Source organism: Apiospora phragmitis (genome assembly GCF_038363925.1).
Source record: "Apiospora phragmitis strain CBS 135458 chromosome Unknown utg000008l:1.0-3514335.0:1.0-3519231.0, whole genome shotgun sequence".
NCBI lineage: Eukaryota > Fungi > Ascomycota > Sordariomycetes > Amphisphaeriales > Apiosporaceae > Apiospora > Apiospora phragmitis.
This window is the reverse complement of record NW_027117407.1, coordinates 3,269,524-3,287,504: the sequence shown is the minus strand read 5'-3', so window position 1 is coordinate 3,287,504 and position 17,981 is coordinate 3,269,524. Positions and strand designations below refer to the sequence as shown.

The 17,981-nt window shown below is 42.1% G+C and overlaps 3 protein-coding genes across 3 annotated transcripts; 2 read left to right on the top strand and 1 right to left on the bottom strand.

Annotated features, from left to right (window-relative positions):
• Positions 1-6,694: 6,694 nt before the first annotated feature.
• Positions 6,695-11,498, bottom strand: PG994_009442 (uncharacterized protein; the record flags this gene model as incomplete). The annotated part of the gene is made up of 12 exons (XM_066860851.1): positions 6,695-7,773; positions 7,874-8,331; positions 8,409-9,185; positions 9,227-10,113; positions 10,211-10,440; positions 10,497-10,631; positions 10,691-10,815; positions 10,861-10,962; positions 11,032-11,048; positions 11,121-11,159; positions 11,230-11,313; positions 11,358-11,498. The coding sequence occupies 12 exons, from the start codon at positions 11,496-11,498 to the stop codon at positions 6,695-6,697; spliced, it is 4,074 nt and encodes a 1,357-aa protein (XP_066714440.1).
• A 2,727-nt stretch (positions 11,499-14,225) lies between these two features.
• On the top strand, positions 14,226-15,583 carry PG994_009441 (Acetylxylan esterase A; the record flags this gene model as incomplete). The annotated part of the gene is made up of 3 exons (XM_066860850.1): positions 14,226-14,696; positions 14,783-15,224; positions 15,552-15,583. 3 exons carry the CDS (start codon positions 14,226-14,228, stop codon positions 15,581-15,583), a joined length of 945 nt encoding a protein of 314 aa, XP_066714439.1.
• Positions 15,584-16,700: 1,117 nt separating this feature from the next.
• On the top strand, positions 16,701-17,708 carry PG994_009440 (alpha-L-arabinofuranosidase axhA; the record flags this gene model as incomplete). Its single annotated transcript, XM_066860849.1, has 1 exon — positions 16,701-17,708. The coding sequence occupies one exon, from the start codon at positions 16,701-16,703 to the stop codon at positions 17,706-17,708; it is 1,008 nt and encodes a 335-aa protein (XP_066714438.1).
• Positions 17,709-17,981: the final 273 nt, after the last annotated feature.

The following is a 17,981-nucleotide window of genomic DNA, read 5'->3' as shown; positions in this document are numbered from 1 at the left end:
TTATTATAGCGTAATTTAGAATTCTTTTAATTTTTCGATTTAAATAGTCGCGATTAGTATTAATTCTTTTTTTATTAATTTTTTAATAATTTTTAAATTATATTCGTAATTTATTCGAAATAATAATATATATGTAATTTCGTTATTCGCGTTATTATAAACGAATTAAGTTATTAATAATAATTATACCTAATTATTTTATTTGTAATTAATATAATAACGTAAATATTATTTTAAAGTTTAATTTATTCGCTCGGTTTATTTATTTGTTTAAAAGTAGTAAGTTATAAATAGTTTATATTTAATGCCGAGTTATATTATTAAGGATTTTTAAAACTTAATAATAAATAGCTTATTTTTATTAGAAATAATTATTTCGGGTAGCCTGTATTAATTAATAATTATTCGAAAAAACGTATATATTAAATCGTTAATATTGCTCGATTTTTTATATAGTAAGAAGTAGGTATATTTCGTAAATTTATTTATAATTATTAAGATATTATCGTAATTAATTTTAATTAGGGGTTTTTTTAATAGGAATAGCTTAATAATAAAATTAAGTATAATAGTTTTTTATATTTTATTTAATAATAAGATCGGTTATAATTCTTTATATAATCGATATTTAGCGGCTTTAGCTTTATTATAAAGGTCGTACTTATTAATTATTTTAATCACGATCGGCTTAAGGTTTTTATAGTCTAATTATCTAATGATCCTTTTCTAGGTTTTAAATATTTTTTAATGTCTATATATAAGGTGTTTATAGAATTTTTAAATAAAATCTTCGCGGTATTATTTAGGGATATAGATCTTGTTTTAATAAAAAGCGAGACCGTTATGGTTTTCGAAGTAATTTTTAAGGTAATTCGCGGGGTCGAAGTTTTAATTAAGTTATTAGAATTTAGTAACTTATTCGTTATTATATTAAATATAGTTCGTAACGTTTAATTATTTTAAAGGTACGAGGTTGCCGTTTTAGTTATAAATAAGGATTATTCGCGTTTCGGGCGGGATTTCTTCTTAATAATCCGGTTATTGGCTTAATATGTTAACGCGACCGTTCTCGTTACTTTTTTAATAAATAATAATAAAGTTAAATCTTAATAAGAATTCGGACTATTATATTTATTATTTATTTAATTCTTTAATAGTAATAAACGTTATAAGGTTTTTATAATTAGTATAAATTTTAATTAGTTTTATTATTTCGTTAAAATAATATCTCTATTTTTTATAAGTTTTAATAATAATTATTAACTTTTTATTATAAATTTAATAGTTTAGTTTTAATTCGTTAAGCTTTTTTAAAAAAAATACGACGGGGTGCGACTTTTTGTTATTATTTCGTTAATTTAATTACTTTTTAATCGTATAATTTAATACGTCGGTTTCGATTTTAAAAAGTTTAAATAAGTTTATTACGCGAAGTATTAATTCGTTAAGGATTCGTTTTTTAATATTATAAAAAGCTTCGTTTTTTTTCTTTATTTATTAAAATAGTTCGTTTTTTTTATTAAATTCGTTAAGGGTATCGCTATTCTATTAAATCCGGGGATAAAAATCCGGTAATAATTAGTTAGTTTTAAAAAAGATTTAACTTTTATAGCGCTTATAGGCGTGGGCTACTTTTTAATTATTAAAATTTTTAAAGGTTTTATTTAAATTTCGCCCGGGAATATTATGTATTTTATGAAAGTAACGGATCGTTAATAGAATTCGCTTTTTTTTAAATTAATTAATAAGTTAGCGTTTTATAGCTTTTAAAATATTAGTTTTATATATTTTCGGTATTACTCGTCGTTCTTGAAATAAATAAGGATATCGTTAAGGTATATTATAATAAACTTATCGAGGTATTTTTATAAAATATAATTAATTATAGTTTAAAAGTTAATTAATATATTAATTAAGTTAAACGATATAATTTAATATTTAAAATAGCCGTACTTAATTCGAAACGCGGTTTTCTATTTTTCTCCTTTTTTAATTTAGATTAGGTTATATATATTAAAAAGGTTGAGTATTATAAAGATTTTAATATGTAATAGTTTATTTTATAAATCGCCGATTAAAAGTAGGAGGTACCGGTTTTTAATAGTAATTTCGTTAAGCTTCCAGTAGTTAATATATATGCGCTATTTAGGTTTTTTATCCTTGTTCTTTTTTAGAACGAAGAGGATAGGGAAGCCTGCTAGTAATATAAATAGTTAAATAATTCTTTTCTCGAGATTTTCCGTAATATATTTTTTTAAAACTTATTTATATTCTTAATTAAATTTATATATAAATATAAATAAGGGTTTTTTTTTATTTTTAAAAGGTATTTTATAATTCTACTGTATATAAAGCGGTAAGCTTATTTTTAATTTTTTATTAAAAAAAGCTTCGAATTACCGGTACTCTTTTAATATAATCGTTATAACGTTTAGTTTAAGCTCTTTAATAATAATATATATTTTAAAAACTTTAAGTTTATTAGGGGGTCGCTTTTTAAACCGTTACCTATTAATTAACCTTTTTTTAATATATTTTATTAAAGTTAACCTATTTTTTAATTAATTTTAAAATTATTTACTTATAATTAAGGTATTTTTAAAATTATATTATATTTTATAACGTCCGTAATATTATATGTAATTCGTTTATAACGTTTTTTAATATTAATTGAAAAGTTTATAACTTTTTTTTATACTTTTTTATTGTTATAAGTTATAAGTTTTTTATTAACGGTTTTAAATCAGTATAAGGCGTTTTTTTCTTATTATTTAAATTTAAGGTAATTAATAATTCGTAATGAAATATAGTTTCTTTACGCTCCGTTATCGAGTAGCGCTCTAATATAAACTTTTTTTACGCTTAGTATTAATATAATATACTTATAAATAGCTTGATTATTTGTTATTTAGTATAGGGACCTGTTTTAGTCCGCTTATTATCATCCCCTTTATAATAGGCGGCGTCTATTTTTCGAACGCTATATCTATAAATTATTAACGATATCTTACGATCGATCCTCGTATCGTCGCCGTTATTCTCTCCGTTCTTTATAAGGCGCTTCTTGGTATATTAGTAGAAGTGTTTTTATATTTTTCCCCGTACGAAATACTATTCTTAATATTTAAGGTTTAAGTTTTTTTAATAATTTAAAAGTTTATTAAGTTCGCGGTAATTTATAAACGGTTTATAAGTTTTTTAATATAATAAAGGGGTTCTTTTATTAATTATATACCTATATATTTTAAAAATATTAAGCGCTTTTTTTTAGACGTTTATAAGTTCGCGATTTTTCCTAGGCGTACTTAAAGTATTAGTTTTCGAAATACTTTTTCTAATTTCGTCTTTTTAAATAATATTATCGTAATTATTGTAAATTTTTTTATATTAACAAGTACGCGTATTATCCGTTTAGAATTAATATTCGGATTTTTTTAATAATATAATCCGGGTATGGTTACGTAATAGGTCGCTTATTAATCCTTTAAAAGAACTATTCGTATTCGAACTTCTCCGCGAGGTGTTTTATATAAGCGTTATATATATACGAGATCTATAAGAGCGTAAAATATTTTTTATATATAAAAGAGATTTATAAATCGTCCTTTATTACGTAATTATTATAAATTCTTTAATTAAAACCGGCCGTAATAAATATTTAGCGTAAATATTTTAAATCGGGGTAAAGATACTAGGGATAGTTAACCACCCGTTGGTTTTAAAGTTTTTAAATTTAATAATCTCGTTTATTAACTCGTTTATTAACATATTTATTAGATATTCGTGGTTTATTAATTATTTTAATTAACTTATAATATTATTTATTAAATCGCTATTTTTGTTATAAAAAAGGAGTTATTCTTTTTATATTATCGCGACGCTTTAGTTATAGTTTTTCCCGCTTTTCAGAGCTTTAGGGAATTATTCGGTACTTTCTTTATTTATTAAATAAGAGGTATACCTATTATCGTGGCAAGCTATTTAAAATAGGTTACCGTATTTAATAATAATATTATTATTTTTAATAATTATTATAAAAGTATTTTTTATTTTAATAGTATTAATATATTATTTTTTTAAAACTCGTTAAAAGTTTTTTTTTAATGCTCAATATTTTTAAACGTAATATCCTAATTTTTAATAATTATAATAAATATTACGTAATTTCTTACCTTATTTATCGTATTTAATAATATCGAGGTTTATAAATTTATTATAATAATTATATATTATAATATTTTTAAATAATATATAATTATATTATTATAATTACCCGGTATTAATTAAAGTTTAATTAATTTATTATTAAAACCCGCCTTACTTCTTATAGCGTTACTTATATATACGGGTATCGATTTTAATAATAAATTTTATATACGAAAAAAAGTTATTAAGGGCGTTAAGCCGGCTAAGTTCGTTCTTAACGTCGTTTTTTAATCTTTAATAATATATTATAATTTTTATAGTTTCGATATAATTTAATCGAGTTATAATACGCCAGAACTCGGCTGTATAAAAAGCGGCTAATATTTTTTACTTAAAGGTCTTAAGTTCCCTTTCCGCCTGTCGCTTTTTATTAAGGTCCTGAAAAAGTGACTTAAAGGCTTGTTCGAAGCCGTCGTAACTTTCGAAGATGCGTTATGCCTCCGTACGGTATAGCTTAACTTATTAATCGTTTTTTACGAGTTCGTTTAAATAGGGTTTAAATTAAACGAGTATTTTATTTTTAAAAAACGAGGTAGTATAAATAACTTATTAAATAAAGTTTTAAAATATTTTTTTATAAAATCGCTAATAGGTTTTAATTTAAATAAAAAAGTTTCGAAAGTTTTCACTTATTCTATTAAAAAGGGTTAACATATTAATCTTTATACTTTTTTTTAATATAATAAGGGTTTAAATAATATTAATAACTACATAAAGAAGACGCACCTTTTCGCATAGCTTATCGATATTATAAGGTGTTTATCTTAAAGTACCCTTAGTTAAGAGCTCGTTACGCTCTTTTTCGAGCTCGATATAATAATATTAGTAATTAGCGCTCTTTTATTCGAGTTTTTTAATTCGTTTAATTAACGCTTATCGTATAGGCTCGTTATTATTATTATTATTATTAACGTTTATAATAAGGTTTCGTTAAAGGGTACTAAAGGTAGCGATAAGAGTTTTTTTTTATTAAATAGTGTTATTAAGGCTAAGTATAAATATAATTCTTATAATATTATTATTTAAAGGTTTAAATAATAACTCGTAAAAATAAAAGTAATTAAAATATAACGAATATTATTTAAATTTTAAAAAAAACTTAGTAAGATATATTAGGGTTTATATTAATAATATGAAAAAGTATTTAAACGTATAATAAAAATCGCTTTTATTAATATAATAAGTAATAATTTATAAGAATAAAGGTAATTAAGGTATATAAGTTTAAAAATATTTATAATAGTTTTATTAAAACTATTTATTTTATTAATAAATTAAAATTAATATTTAAATTAATTATTAAAATAAAAAGTATTTATATAAAATATATAAAAAACGTTTATTATTATATATTCGTTTTTTTATTAATCTATTAGGTCGTCCGCTAGCTTATAGTAATCCTATTATTAACTTACGGTAATCTATCCCTTAAATTATAGTAATCTATTTTAATAGTTTATTTAAAGGCGTTATGATCCCGTCGCTCCTAGCTTACTTATTAGAGCGGTGGTCTAATCGCTTATCGTTACGTGATCCCTTTTTGGCTACTTTCTTAAGTCGGGTTTATTCTTTCGTTATTTAAAATATCTTTGTAATTATATTTATACGTTTTTATAATATAGGGGAGTTTATATTAGTATAGTTAGTAGTACGGTCGGTAGCTATAACGTCGTAACCTGGTCGGGGTATAGTAGTTCCGTTCCGGCGAGTGGGGTCTTAGCCGCATGGTTAAGTCGGGTTGTAATACTAATTTACGTAATCGAGGCCACTTTTTAAATAATATTATAGCCGTTAATTAAGGCGGGCTATAAGTTATTACACGTATACCGGGCTAGGTCGAATTTTAATCTATAGAAGGAAATAGTAAACTAAAGGTATAAAGGAACGGTCGTTTCACGAAGCCGGAGAGGAAAACGGTACGGGGTAAAAGGTTTAGCCCCTTAACACCGTCCAAGTTCCGTTCTCCCATAAGTAAGACACCTCTCTGCTGCTTATATATGGGAGAGCGGACGGGATCCCTAGCTTTCAGCAGGATGTGGTCGTATGTGCTAGAATTTGGCCGTATGGCAGTATATGTCCTAAGTCTATATGACAGCAGCGAGTGCCACAGAACATAAGTCTCCTATACAGCGTTGAAAATTGAGCTCTATTTGAGGTCCGATGATTGTGGGTTACGCCCCTTTTGTCCGCATTTCCCATTCAGGGTAAATCCCTTCAACCGTCATGTTTCGATCTTGATATGGGTACGATGAGAGCTCGGCGATCGGATGCAGGTTTTTTTCGGCCTCGAATACGGTTTTCTCTGCGAGCTCCGGCAGGGTTGACATGGAGTGTCTTTCTCAGGTTTACGTGTCTTAGCCCCAGAGTAGCACTCGACCATGCAAACACCGGCTGGCCGCTTGCATATTGGCAACAGGAACGAGGGAAAGGGGTATGTAATTCTTTCGGCGTACAATTTGGTTGTGTCTAAAAGAGGGCAAACTTATGCCTACAAATAGGAAGTGCCTCCTCGCTCCTCCGTTCTCAGGTCGACTTTCGCCTCAAATTCCAGGAACCTGTTGAAGATGACCAATTCATCTCTATATGCAAAAACAAGGCTCTTGGAAGAAAGAACACGGCCGGCAAGTTCACTGCCCACTTGCCACAATGAGGGGATGAAGAAGTGCCGTGTGTATGACTTGACTGAAGGAAGATGTTTTGTGTTCAAAGAACTGACCCAGCCCTGTTTAGTCAGGAAGTACAGGTCGGAGCGGTGAAATCCAAACATGAATTTCACCTCTGGTAGGCCAATGCTAGACAAGGTGATAGTCAGCTTCTCGGTGCCTTCGTGAACAGTGTTCGATAGATCCACTAGGCATAAAGCGGATCCTTGGACCAGAGTGTCTGTGACCAGTGACAGGATATATTTCAGCTCGTGACGGGAGAACCAGGTGATAGGCTGACTGGATGCTACGTAGGCGCCTATGTGAGGTGCTCTAGACGATTCGTAAGATTCCACTAGCACATCCAACGTTGCCCAGCTGAACATCTTCACGTCCGCACCCCTTAGGAGAATCAGCTTGGAACTATCCGTTGGGTGAATAAGCCATTGGCTACCATCCTTGGAGTGTTTCGATGATGTGAATAACCCCGTATCGGAACGCCAGACGTCCTCACCCACGGATGTGGAGACTAAGAAAGCAGTTGCATCTGTCCTCACGAGTGCCTGCTGTGCTGTGCTTTCCACTCGATGATTAAATATGTGAGACTTGAATTGCAGCTGATCTGATGGCGATGAAGAAAATAGCGTTCCAATACATCGACCAGAAATGTCTACGCTGAAAAGTGTCTGCGTCTTGGCATGCCATTCCAGTTGCGTGATGGCCACAAACCGCGCATGAAACTGGAAGGCCTCGAATCTCCTCCCTGTTTTCATGTTATGGTAGGCGATGCTGCCATCCTCACGTCCACAGAAGAGATAGTTTGAGCTACTGGCTTGCGCGATGATAGTAATCGCCGTCCCGTTTTCGAAATGTCGAGTGAACTTGGTTTCCTGCACGGGTAGTATTTGATCTTCAGCTTCTAGAACTGTCGTCGGCAAAGTCCTTCCGAATCAGGACGGAAGGTTCCCAAACGTTGCAGCTGCTGCCACGAAGGTCGAAAACTCGAGTATTATTTGAAGAAAAACCAATTCCTATAATGCGCTCGTCGAGGGAGGATATCCAATAAATCAGGCGTAGGTTTTCGAAGTTGAACAACCAAATAGCCCCGTCATTACCCCCAGCAGCAAGCGTTCTCCCATCGGTGGAAGTGGCCAGGATGTGGCAATGAAGCTGATGTGCGTCTTTTTGTTGCAGTGTCAAGGTACTGAACGTTACAACCTCGCCGTCCTGGTATATGATGGCGGCGAGGTTCAGTTGCTGTGCGGTGCTGAAAGCGACATCGAGTATTTGAGGAGCATGCCTTGAGCCCTCGTATCCTTCCTTTTCGAACCTTCCAATACTCTCATCCGTCTCCATGTAGCAAAGTGTCAAGTGGGAGTTGCGGAATGACACGGCCATAAGGTCTAGCGTAGGGCATAGTCGGACAATGGTCGCCGCCATTCCGTTGCCGCCATGTGTACTCGAGTCCGAATCTGAGTCCGCACTATCGTCAAGGATAGGGATTCACTCTAGCGGTAGTCCATCGAGGCTTCGAAAGACCCTGACCACTCCATCCCTGACAGTACTAGGACCTTAGAATCGTTGTAGCTGAAACCTACAGATAGAGGCACTGTCAAGACGGGGACGATCCACTGCTGAGTGTTGTCGCTGTCCCATAAAGCCACTTTCCTTGGACTACCAGACATGAGGAGGTTGGAAGTGTTCCCGAATGCAAGCCGTCGAACGGGCTCTCCATGATTCATGATAGTGATTAGTTCAAATATGGAAGCGCGATGCAGATGGATCTTGCCGTTTGTCGAGCCAATAGCCAGATACCGGTCATTACAAGCCACGCATAGGGCTCGCCTAGGAAACAACAAGGAAGAGATCCGCTCGTCCCATTGTTCATTGAAGTTGCATATAAGGCGCTGTAGAGCCTGAGTATCAAAGGTTTGATGGAAGAAGCTTGTGGTAGGGCATAGAAGCGGTATGAGGCTGTGTATAGCTGGTGGTGTTTCAACCAAGTTCGGCCCAAAGATGGCCAGGAGTCGAGTAAGGTCATCAACCACTCTGGAAACCATTTGATGCCCTATATCCAAGGGAGAATGGTCGTTCGCATAGCGGCGCAGAAACCTTCTCACGTCCTCAATGCACTTTTGGTAAGCTGATAGCCTCCCTCTTCTAGCGGTTCTCTCGATCCATGCTCGAATATTGTCCTTGGCAAACGCTGCCAGTAGAGAGAGTAGGCCATGACCTGGATTTGTAGAGGCATGAGAGAGATGATATGAGAAGTTACTATCGGCGTAATCATCGAAAACGGATGTGTGAACGGCGACTGGCTGTACCGTACGACGAGGCCTAGAAGAGAAAATCTTGAATCAATAAGATGTTCAAGACACTTCGCTGCGAGTTGAGAGTGGTATTCGTCCCATCTAACAAAATTATCCGACTCCTGCGTTATCAGGAACTCCTTGACAGTCTGATGCATGAGTTGAACTCTGGATCTGTTGTCGACTGTCGCAAGGTTACCGCATATGTGAGGTATCGTGTCTGAGCTTCTCAACGTTTGGGAAATATCCAACCTCACGGCCTCAATGAGGATATCCGTTGAAAGTGGCTGCGGGGAGCACACTACCCATTTCAACATGCATTGTGCAAGGGGCACGTTCGGAGAGCCCTTCAGAGACCCAATAATACGGCGATACACCCCGTTCATTTCCGAAGGCACCTCATCCAACACCTCATGCATCTTCTCCAGTGTGTAGGTATCCTGCAGCCTTGCAACGATGAGTGAGGCCCAAAGAAAAACACCATTGGGCTTTTCCAGTATCTGCGGAACGATGGGGTTCTCGCTTATGCCGCTTTGGCCGTTTGACGGAACAACATGTGACAGCCTTGAATGGAGATACGCAGATATGTCTTCCAGAGACTCGCCACGGCCAGCATGTATCTCGAATCTCTTCACTTTCTCCTGGTTCAAGAGCCGCTCGACGCTATCACTAGGTCCACTGGTGATGGAAAACCTGAAGGATGATGAAGGGTTGATCTTGGAGATCATCTGGACCAACGAGCTGAGCTGGCGGCTGGGGCATTCATCGAGTGCGTCGATGACCCATACTTGGGTCTGGGAGAAGCTGATCTTCAAAAATTTGCCAAGGAACAGTGTATTCCATACAACCGAAGGCTCAAGACTATTGAGAAGCCCGCCGTCCTTCGATAGATTGAGGAATGCGCGCCGCACCTCGGAGTTCAACTCGGCCATCTGGAATGCCAGGGACAAAAGGAGCTGGGAGATGGTGGTTTTATCAGAGCTCTTGAAGAAGAAGTAGGCGCAACCGATGTTACTCGACTCCAGGAAATTCGATGACGTGGCCTGCGAGTACCGACTTTCCAGACCCAGGTGGACCATTCAACCAAAGGGTCCTGGGAGTATGCAGTTCGAGGCCATGGAGCCAACAGTTGAAGCTCTCATGCTCTATCAGCCATGATCCAGATTCCTCATGCCGTTGATCGACGGCCGCGAGCAGATCCATCTCCGGCTTTTGTGTGTTCTCCAAAGCCTCAGATATCGACTTCATCTGGACTTTATAATTTTCACTCCTCTCCGAGGCAGCTAAGGCGGATCATTAGTTACTCAACAAGAGACACTACTTTAGGCTAGACACTTACGTTTCTGCTGGGCCTCGTTGATCGAAGTGCGGAGGCAGTCACGCAAAATATCGTAATTAGGGTCGCTCGGTGTCCCAAACTTGCAAATATGCCCATGATCCGCCTGGATGTACCGAGTTCGCTCGCCCGGAAGTCCTGATTCTCAAGTCAGTTTACCTACTAGGTGCTTGATACATTGATGATTCGTAACGTACCCAATACCACTGATTCTTTTTCCACGATCATAACAGAAGTCGGCCCGCTCGATGTTGCTACCCCCTCGAATAACGACCAGAGGGTGTAAGTCGGTGCACACATGCCGGAACTCGTCATTGATTGCCTAGAGATTATCAGCAATGATTGGGTAAAAACAGAACGCGGTGACGAAACCTGTAATGAGCCCGAATCGGGTATCAAGTCCTTGACAAATGCCTTTGACCCCTTAATGGACAGCAGAGTAGATAAGCGGTTCGCGGAATCCGCACTCCTATGAGGTGTTGCGAGAGAGAAAATACTCTTTATTCGTGAGGCCAGATTCCTGTAATGCGGATCGCACGTAGCGAGCAAGTAGGCCTGTTCGGAGTGTTTGTCAGTTTTAACAATTTGTCTCGTCTCAGATTAAGTAGGCACAACCTTTTTGATTACCAAGCCGCCCATGCTGTGTGCAATCAGTACAATGAGAGTCTGCAACATATCAGTGTCAGCTCATTGGTGGTAGATGAACTAGACGGTCCAAAAGCTCTGAGCAACTGACATTGCCGTTTTTCTTAATCTGGGGCGAAGTCGACAAGTCTGCCAAGAGTGCTTGGCCGAAATCGTGAATAGTCAGGGAGCTTGACTGAGATGACATCCAGTCCGCATCATAGCCAAAGCTATGCATACGGACTGGTGGAATCCGGCTTCGAATGGCAACCATTCGCGCGGCCAAAATGACTCGGGGTTCTCGGTAGCACTCCATGTTTTCCTCGACCCTCCACCGAGACCATGAACCTGGAAGCTTTGCGATCCGTAGGGTGACCACATCCGTAATGCTGCATGGTCGCTGACTTACAAACACGAATTCCAGGAGGGGCTCGGAGGGCTCATATAGGAGGTTTAACCCCACTGGCCCCTTCACTTCATCGACTATACTGCTAGCAAGTGACGGAGAAGGAGAAGGGGACAATGCTCTTCGAAACGAGCCAAGCCGACCTTTGAATATACTTGGCACTGATTGTGTCGCACGGGGGCATGGTCGAGGCGGTACTTGCAACGAGTTTGGAGTTGAGTTTCTGTCGGACTCTTGCCATTGCTTCGAACAACCATCATTAGTAAGGTTAGGCTACTTTTACACATACACAAATAGTCTCATGGGTTCCCCTTTATCTACTCACTTGCGATAGAGGCCGGAGGGTCATCTTGGCCAGAGAGTGATATATGCTGAAACCGCTGAAAGATATGACTGAGGCAAGGGATTCACGGCAAGCACCGCAATCCACAGCTAGGCTGGTCTTGCTATCAAGGGTTCACACATCATGGAGACGCAAGAAGACCGAAGGCAATTCTAGCCATGAAACCACCCACCCAAGCTAAAATAAGAAATCAAAGTTGCGCGGGATTTGAAGGGCGGTAGTGTTCGGCTTCCGCGGGGGCAGAGTGCAGCATCTCCTGATAGTCAAACCGACGTCTCGACTTATCACGCAACCCCCTGGTGGAAGGCTAAGAATAAAAAGGGGTTTTACTTTGTAACTATATATCAACTCGGTCATAATGTGTTCAATGACTAAGTAAGTAATCAATATAGGTAGTTGTCTAGAGATTATTCTTTAAATCCAAAATGATAAGGATGATGGCGGTAGACCGGACCTGAGAGGCATACATTCCTATTTGTATAAAACAGGTGCTGTAAGTTGACGGAAGAAAAACCTTCTGTAGAATATAACGGAAAAGAAGTAGGTTGTTCGGTCTACACCGGAATTATTAACATGTCCATGGACGAAGCCCTATAACTCGTAGTAAGTTTATGTAGCAGGCATGGCATTCTAGACCCAACCAGTTACATCAAGGCATTGTACTCATGCGCGCCGCCAAGCCCGGAGCCGCCATCAGATGTAGTATACTCGGTGAGCACCCCTACTAGTTTGGTCTGGACACCAGACCTGCCACGGTTGTAATTTCAGATAAAGCTTGATCGCTATAGGCGTATCCGACCATATAATAGTTTGATACGGCTTTGCTGACATCCTATCGAAGATTTCTCCGTCTCCATGAACACAAACAAGCCGCTTGCTTTATTTCTGTCTCACTTCAAGGCATTGACACTCTTCAGCTGCATAAAGATTTTGGACATTTCGAGACACGAGGCGATCGTTTCTACCCTGGTACCATTGGAGAGTGAAAATGGAGCAATCATCGTACTTACAATAAGATTGGCGGTATTTACAGAAGAACCTAGGTGGGAGATATTGTTTCCCTAGTCGACTGTGCTCTGTGCAGAGGCTCTTCTTTCCTAGGTTTGGCATTAGGAATCGGAACTGATTGGGGTACAATGGAGTTTCTGCTTCATGATCTCCCCAATCCCAATCAAATGGACGTATTAGTTGTCCGCCAGCACTCGGTTGATCCGCAGCTCATACACCGTCTGCTTGACTTGGTCGAGGGTATCAACAGCGAGAAACAGTCAAACTGCTAACAGCTTCGGCTTCGCAATGATGGTGCCGACCGTAGCGCACCTGGTGCCCGTATGTGCGGCAGAACTGCCATCGAAGGCGGCGCCGAGCATGGACGAATCGAGATAATTGAGTTGCTTCTAGGGAATAGTGGTTATACCAAGGGCACTTCTGGAATCCAGTGGTTGGCTCACTTGTACGCTTGCCGGATTGAACCTTGCTCGGCAAGATAGAGAAGGATCAACGAACGGAAGCGCGTACGAAGCAAGTGAACGCAGCTCTGCAGGTAATAGACTCGCAAGGCCAGTACATCAGGTTGGTGATGAGATGGGTTCATTGGCCGCCCGCTGGCTGCTGGCTCTACAGCTCACGAGCCGCAGAGCCCACATTCGATTTTGTGATTGAAGCCATTCGGCTCTCGAAGTTGGGGGAGAAGTTCTCCGACGTCTTGGTTTCGGCTCTATTCATGACTCAGTCATTGAATTACCCAGTAGAAACATGGAATGCAGTTAACGAGCAAATGACTAGTAAACAATTTCGAGTCGGAAAACATGGGTAGCATCACGATCCAATACAACAGAATGACTGTAAACTGACTGGGCGCGGTCTATGACTGGGAACCAATGAGCCTACACAGCGGTGAATGATCTCATGGTGGTGGATCTGGATCTGTCCACCAAGCATGATGGTGGATCGAGGAGTTCATCCCTCAATCCTCAGGGGGCTAGGGCCACTATAGGACGCAGTTTCATGATATATTGCACGACCTGGTTGTTTCTCCACCACTCACCAGGGACCCTTGCGCCAGGAGGCGCGGCCTTTCTGGTCGGTTTTTTTATAAAGTCCTCAGGGGACAGGCATGCGCTATTGACGGAGAATCTTGGCCATCTCTCCAAAACGGGAGATTATCGTCCGGGGCATATCAGCCGAAGATCATCGGTACTTGGCACCAGCTTCATCCAATATCATATCTCAGCTCTCCGCCTTATTCTTCATAAGTCGCTTCCTGCTGCACCACCATTCGTTTTCCAGCTGGTAATTCACACTCACTACACATTCACCCGAAGAACCACCCAAGATCTGCATATAGCCTATTTACGAGATGCGGTCTATGAACCTCGTCGCGGCCCTCGCGGCCGTCTTCAGCTGCCTGGCCACGGCGGCCCCCGCGCCCGAGCAGCCGCTGCTCGCGCCGCGCGCCGGCGCGCTGACGCAGGTGCAGGACTTCGGCAAGAACCCGTCGGGCATCAAGATGTTCACGTACGTGCCGGCCAAGCTGGCGGCCAAGCCGCCCGTGGTGCTGGTGCTGCACGCGTGCGCCTGGACGGCCGCGTCCTTCTTCGGGTCCACCAAGTACGGGCAGCTGGCGGAGCAGCACGGCTTCGTCCTCGTCTTCGGCCAGACGCCCAAGGACGGCGACTGCTGGGACGTCTCGTCGGACCAGACGCTCACGCACGACGGCGGCGGCGACAGCACCGGGCTCGCCAACATGGTCCGCTACGCGCTCCAGAAGTACAGCGGCGACGCCAGCCGCGTCTACGTGACGGGCGAGTCCTCGGGCGCCATGATGACGGTTAGTGGTCTCCCTTGGCTTTCTTTCTCCTGATACTACATTTTGGTACTAGGTCGACATACTGACCTTCGGACAACCGTTTTTAGCAAGTAATGGCTGCCGTGTATCCAGACATGTTCGCTGCCGCCTCGGAGTTCAGTGGCGAACCGGCGGGTTGTTTCCGCACCGGCTCGGTGCGCGGATGGAACAGCCAGTGCGCAGGTGGTCAGGTCAAGAAGTCGCCGGCGGACTGGGCGGCTCAGGTCCACAAGATGTATCCTAGCTACACTGGCGTGTACCCCAAGATGCAGGTCTACCACGGCGACGTCGACAAGACTCTCAACATCAACAGCTTCAACGAATCCATCAAGGAATGGTCTGGCATCTTCGGCTACTCGGGGACCGCCAAGCAGACCATCGAGAACTCGCCCGGCGCCCGGCTGACCAAGTACATCTATGGCGATCGTCTCCAGGGCATCTGGGGCCACGGTTTTGGCCACGTCGTACCGACGAACGAGACGGAGGCTTTGACGTGGTTTGGAATCTTGTGTAAGTCCATGATCCTGGCAAAATGCTTGCTACCAAGTATGTACTCCAACTGACCACCTTATGCAGAAAATCCGAACTGGCTTTTACCAATGCGATCATGTGTATCGATGACTGCCAGGAGCGAACAGAAAGGGGGTCCTCAAATGAACCAACCCTTCACACCCGAATCGCCTTATTTGTTCTTATTGTAAATACTTGCGTGTGGAAAGGTACATAGCCATGAAAGTGTAGATATCAAACATTAAAACCGTGCGTAACTCGAATCGCTTGATGAATTCGGAGAATTCACATTGAAAGATCGCAACCTGTTATTAGACTTGTTTCCAGTGGCTCAACTTCATCCCGAGTCTTCGCCGTAGACTGTGCCACTCCAGAGCACTCTGCGATTGGAAAACAACGAAGCCTGAAAGAGACGGGAGAATGCAGCCCAGCATTGATCCCCCGACAATCCAGAATTCGGGAAATCAAGGGCACATCAACCGGGCCAATCCTCCCCCTGGTCGCACCACGCCCGGAACGGCGCGCGTCTAAGCCCAATCAGGCGAGCCATCGTCCGATGCTTCCCCACACTCGTGCCTCGCCTCGCTGAGCCGCTGGGTTGGAGGTCTTGTTTTGCAGGCCCGGCAGTTGCCTCCATTAGGGGGGCAGGGGAGCCGGGGAGCTGGAACCACGGATTTAATTAATTCGTGACAGCGGTTGGCGAGTCGTGAGGTAATTACAGTATCTCGGTTGCATATGCTAGGCCCGCCGTTGGAAGGCGGAGAATGCTCAGTTTCGGCCATGATTGGTGGGATGGGTATCTCCGCTACTTTCTCTGTACTTGAAACCGGTGCAATTAACCGCGACCAGCAGGAATTCCCGGCCCCGGTAGGCGGGTCCTGAACTGCCATGCTGCCGACACTAAAGCGCCCTGCATCGTGAGCCCTGCATGATCATGGCCTACTGCCAGAAGAGTAATGTATGCGATATGACGTGTCCACTTCAGTCTGACTCGCTGTATTGCTATCTGCTCAACGGAAAAACCATCTCGTCACTCGGGATACTTGGCACGTCAAATGGATGAGCGACAGGGATCTTTTTGGATCCGGTCCGGTAGGGGGTGCGATCAGATCACGTCCCACTCCTACCGACACATCGTATCCCGGGTTGACATCCTGTGGAGACGCACCTCAGCCCCCGGTCCACGAACGCATCCATCCATCCATTCATCTGCGACCAGGTAGTAGTAAAATGAAACATGGCGGTTCTCTGGAAAGCCTAGCTAATAAACTAAGTAGGTACGGATATATAACTTGACTCTGCGCTCGCCAAGCTCGGTTTTTGTTGGCTCTTCTCACCACTCTCGGTTTATATTCTTGACCAATTACATCCGGCGAACCTAGCCATAACCATTCTTTCCTATTACATTCGTTTCTGTAGATCTTTCCAGGAGAAGACCATACACCCTTTGAACCTTTTATTTTTAAACCACACACCATGAAGTTCCAAGCCTCCAACGCCGGCCTAGTCGCCGCCCTTCTTTCCGCCTCCTTCGCCGACGCCGCCCCGGCCGACTGCGTCACGCGCGCCGAGAGCTGCCCGCTGCCCTCCACCTACAAGTGGACGTCGAGCGGGCCCCTCGCCCAGCCCAAGGCCGGCTGGGCCGCCCTCAAGGACTTCACCCACGTGCCCTACGAGGGCAAGCACCTCGTCTACGCCTCCAGCCACGACACCGGCACCGGCTACGGCTCCATGGCCTTCGCGCCCTTTGCCGACTTCAAGGACATGGCCGGCGCCGCCCAGACCGCCATGACCGGCGGCTCCGCCGTCGCGCCCACCATCTTCTACTTCGCGCCCAAGAAGACATGGATCCTGGCCCACCAGTGGGGGCCCACCACCTTCAGCTACCGCACCAGCAGCGACCCGACCAACGCCAACGGCTGGTCCCAGCCCAAGCCGCTCTTCAGCGGCAAGATTGCCGACAGCGGCACCGGCGCCATCGACCAGACCGTCATCGGCGACGACAAGAACATGTACCTGTTCTTCTGCGGCGACAACGGCAAGATCTACCGCGCCAGCATGCCGCTCGGCAACTTCCCCGGCGACTTCGGCACCGCCTCCACCATCATCATGAGCGACACCACCCAGAAGCTCTTCGAGGCCGTCCAGGTCTACACCGTCGCCGGCCAGAACAAATACCTCATGATCGTCGAGGCCCAGGGCGCCAACGGCCGCTACTTCCGCTCCTTCACCTCGCCCACCCTCGACGGCAAGTGGACCGAGCAGGCCGGCTCCGAGGCCGCCCCCTTCGCCGGCAAGGCCAACAGCGGCGCCACCTGGACCAACGACATCAGCCACGGCGACATCATCCGCAGCAACGCCGACCAGACCTTCACCATCGACCCCTGCAACCTCCAGCTCCTGTACCAGGGCCGCGACCCCAAGGCCGGCGGCAACTACGACCTGTTGCCCTACCGCCCCGGTCTCCTGACCCTGTCCAAGTAAACACTTCGTCGACTTGTGGATGGCTCCGTACGAATTGACGTGAAATCACTGGCTGGATGAAGAAAGGCCACATTCGCACTTAGGATGACAGTGGCGGTGGACTCCGTACTGTGATACCGCTTTTGTATATGTATCTGTTTCTCTTGTAAATATGGACCAAGATGTTGTACAAAATAAGATACCCTACCTGGATCAATCCTCTGACTTTCTCCCTTATGACGTGAAAGTGAATATCATAATCAATGAAGTAGAATAGGTCATACAATATTTCCC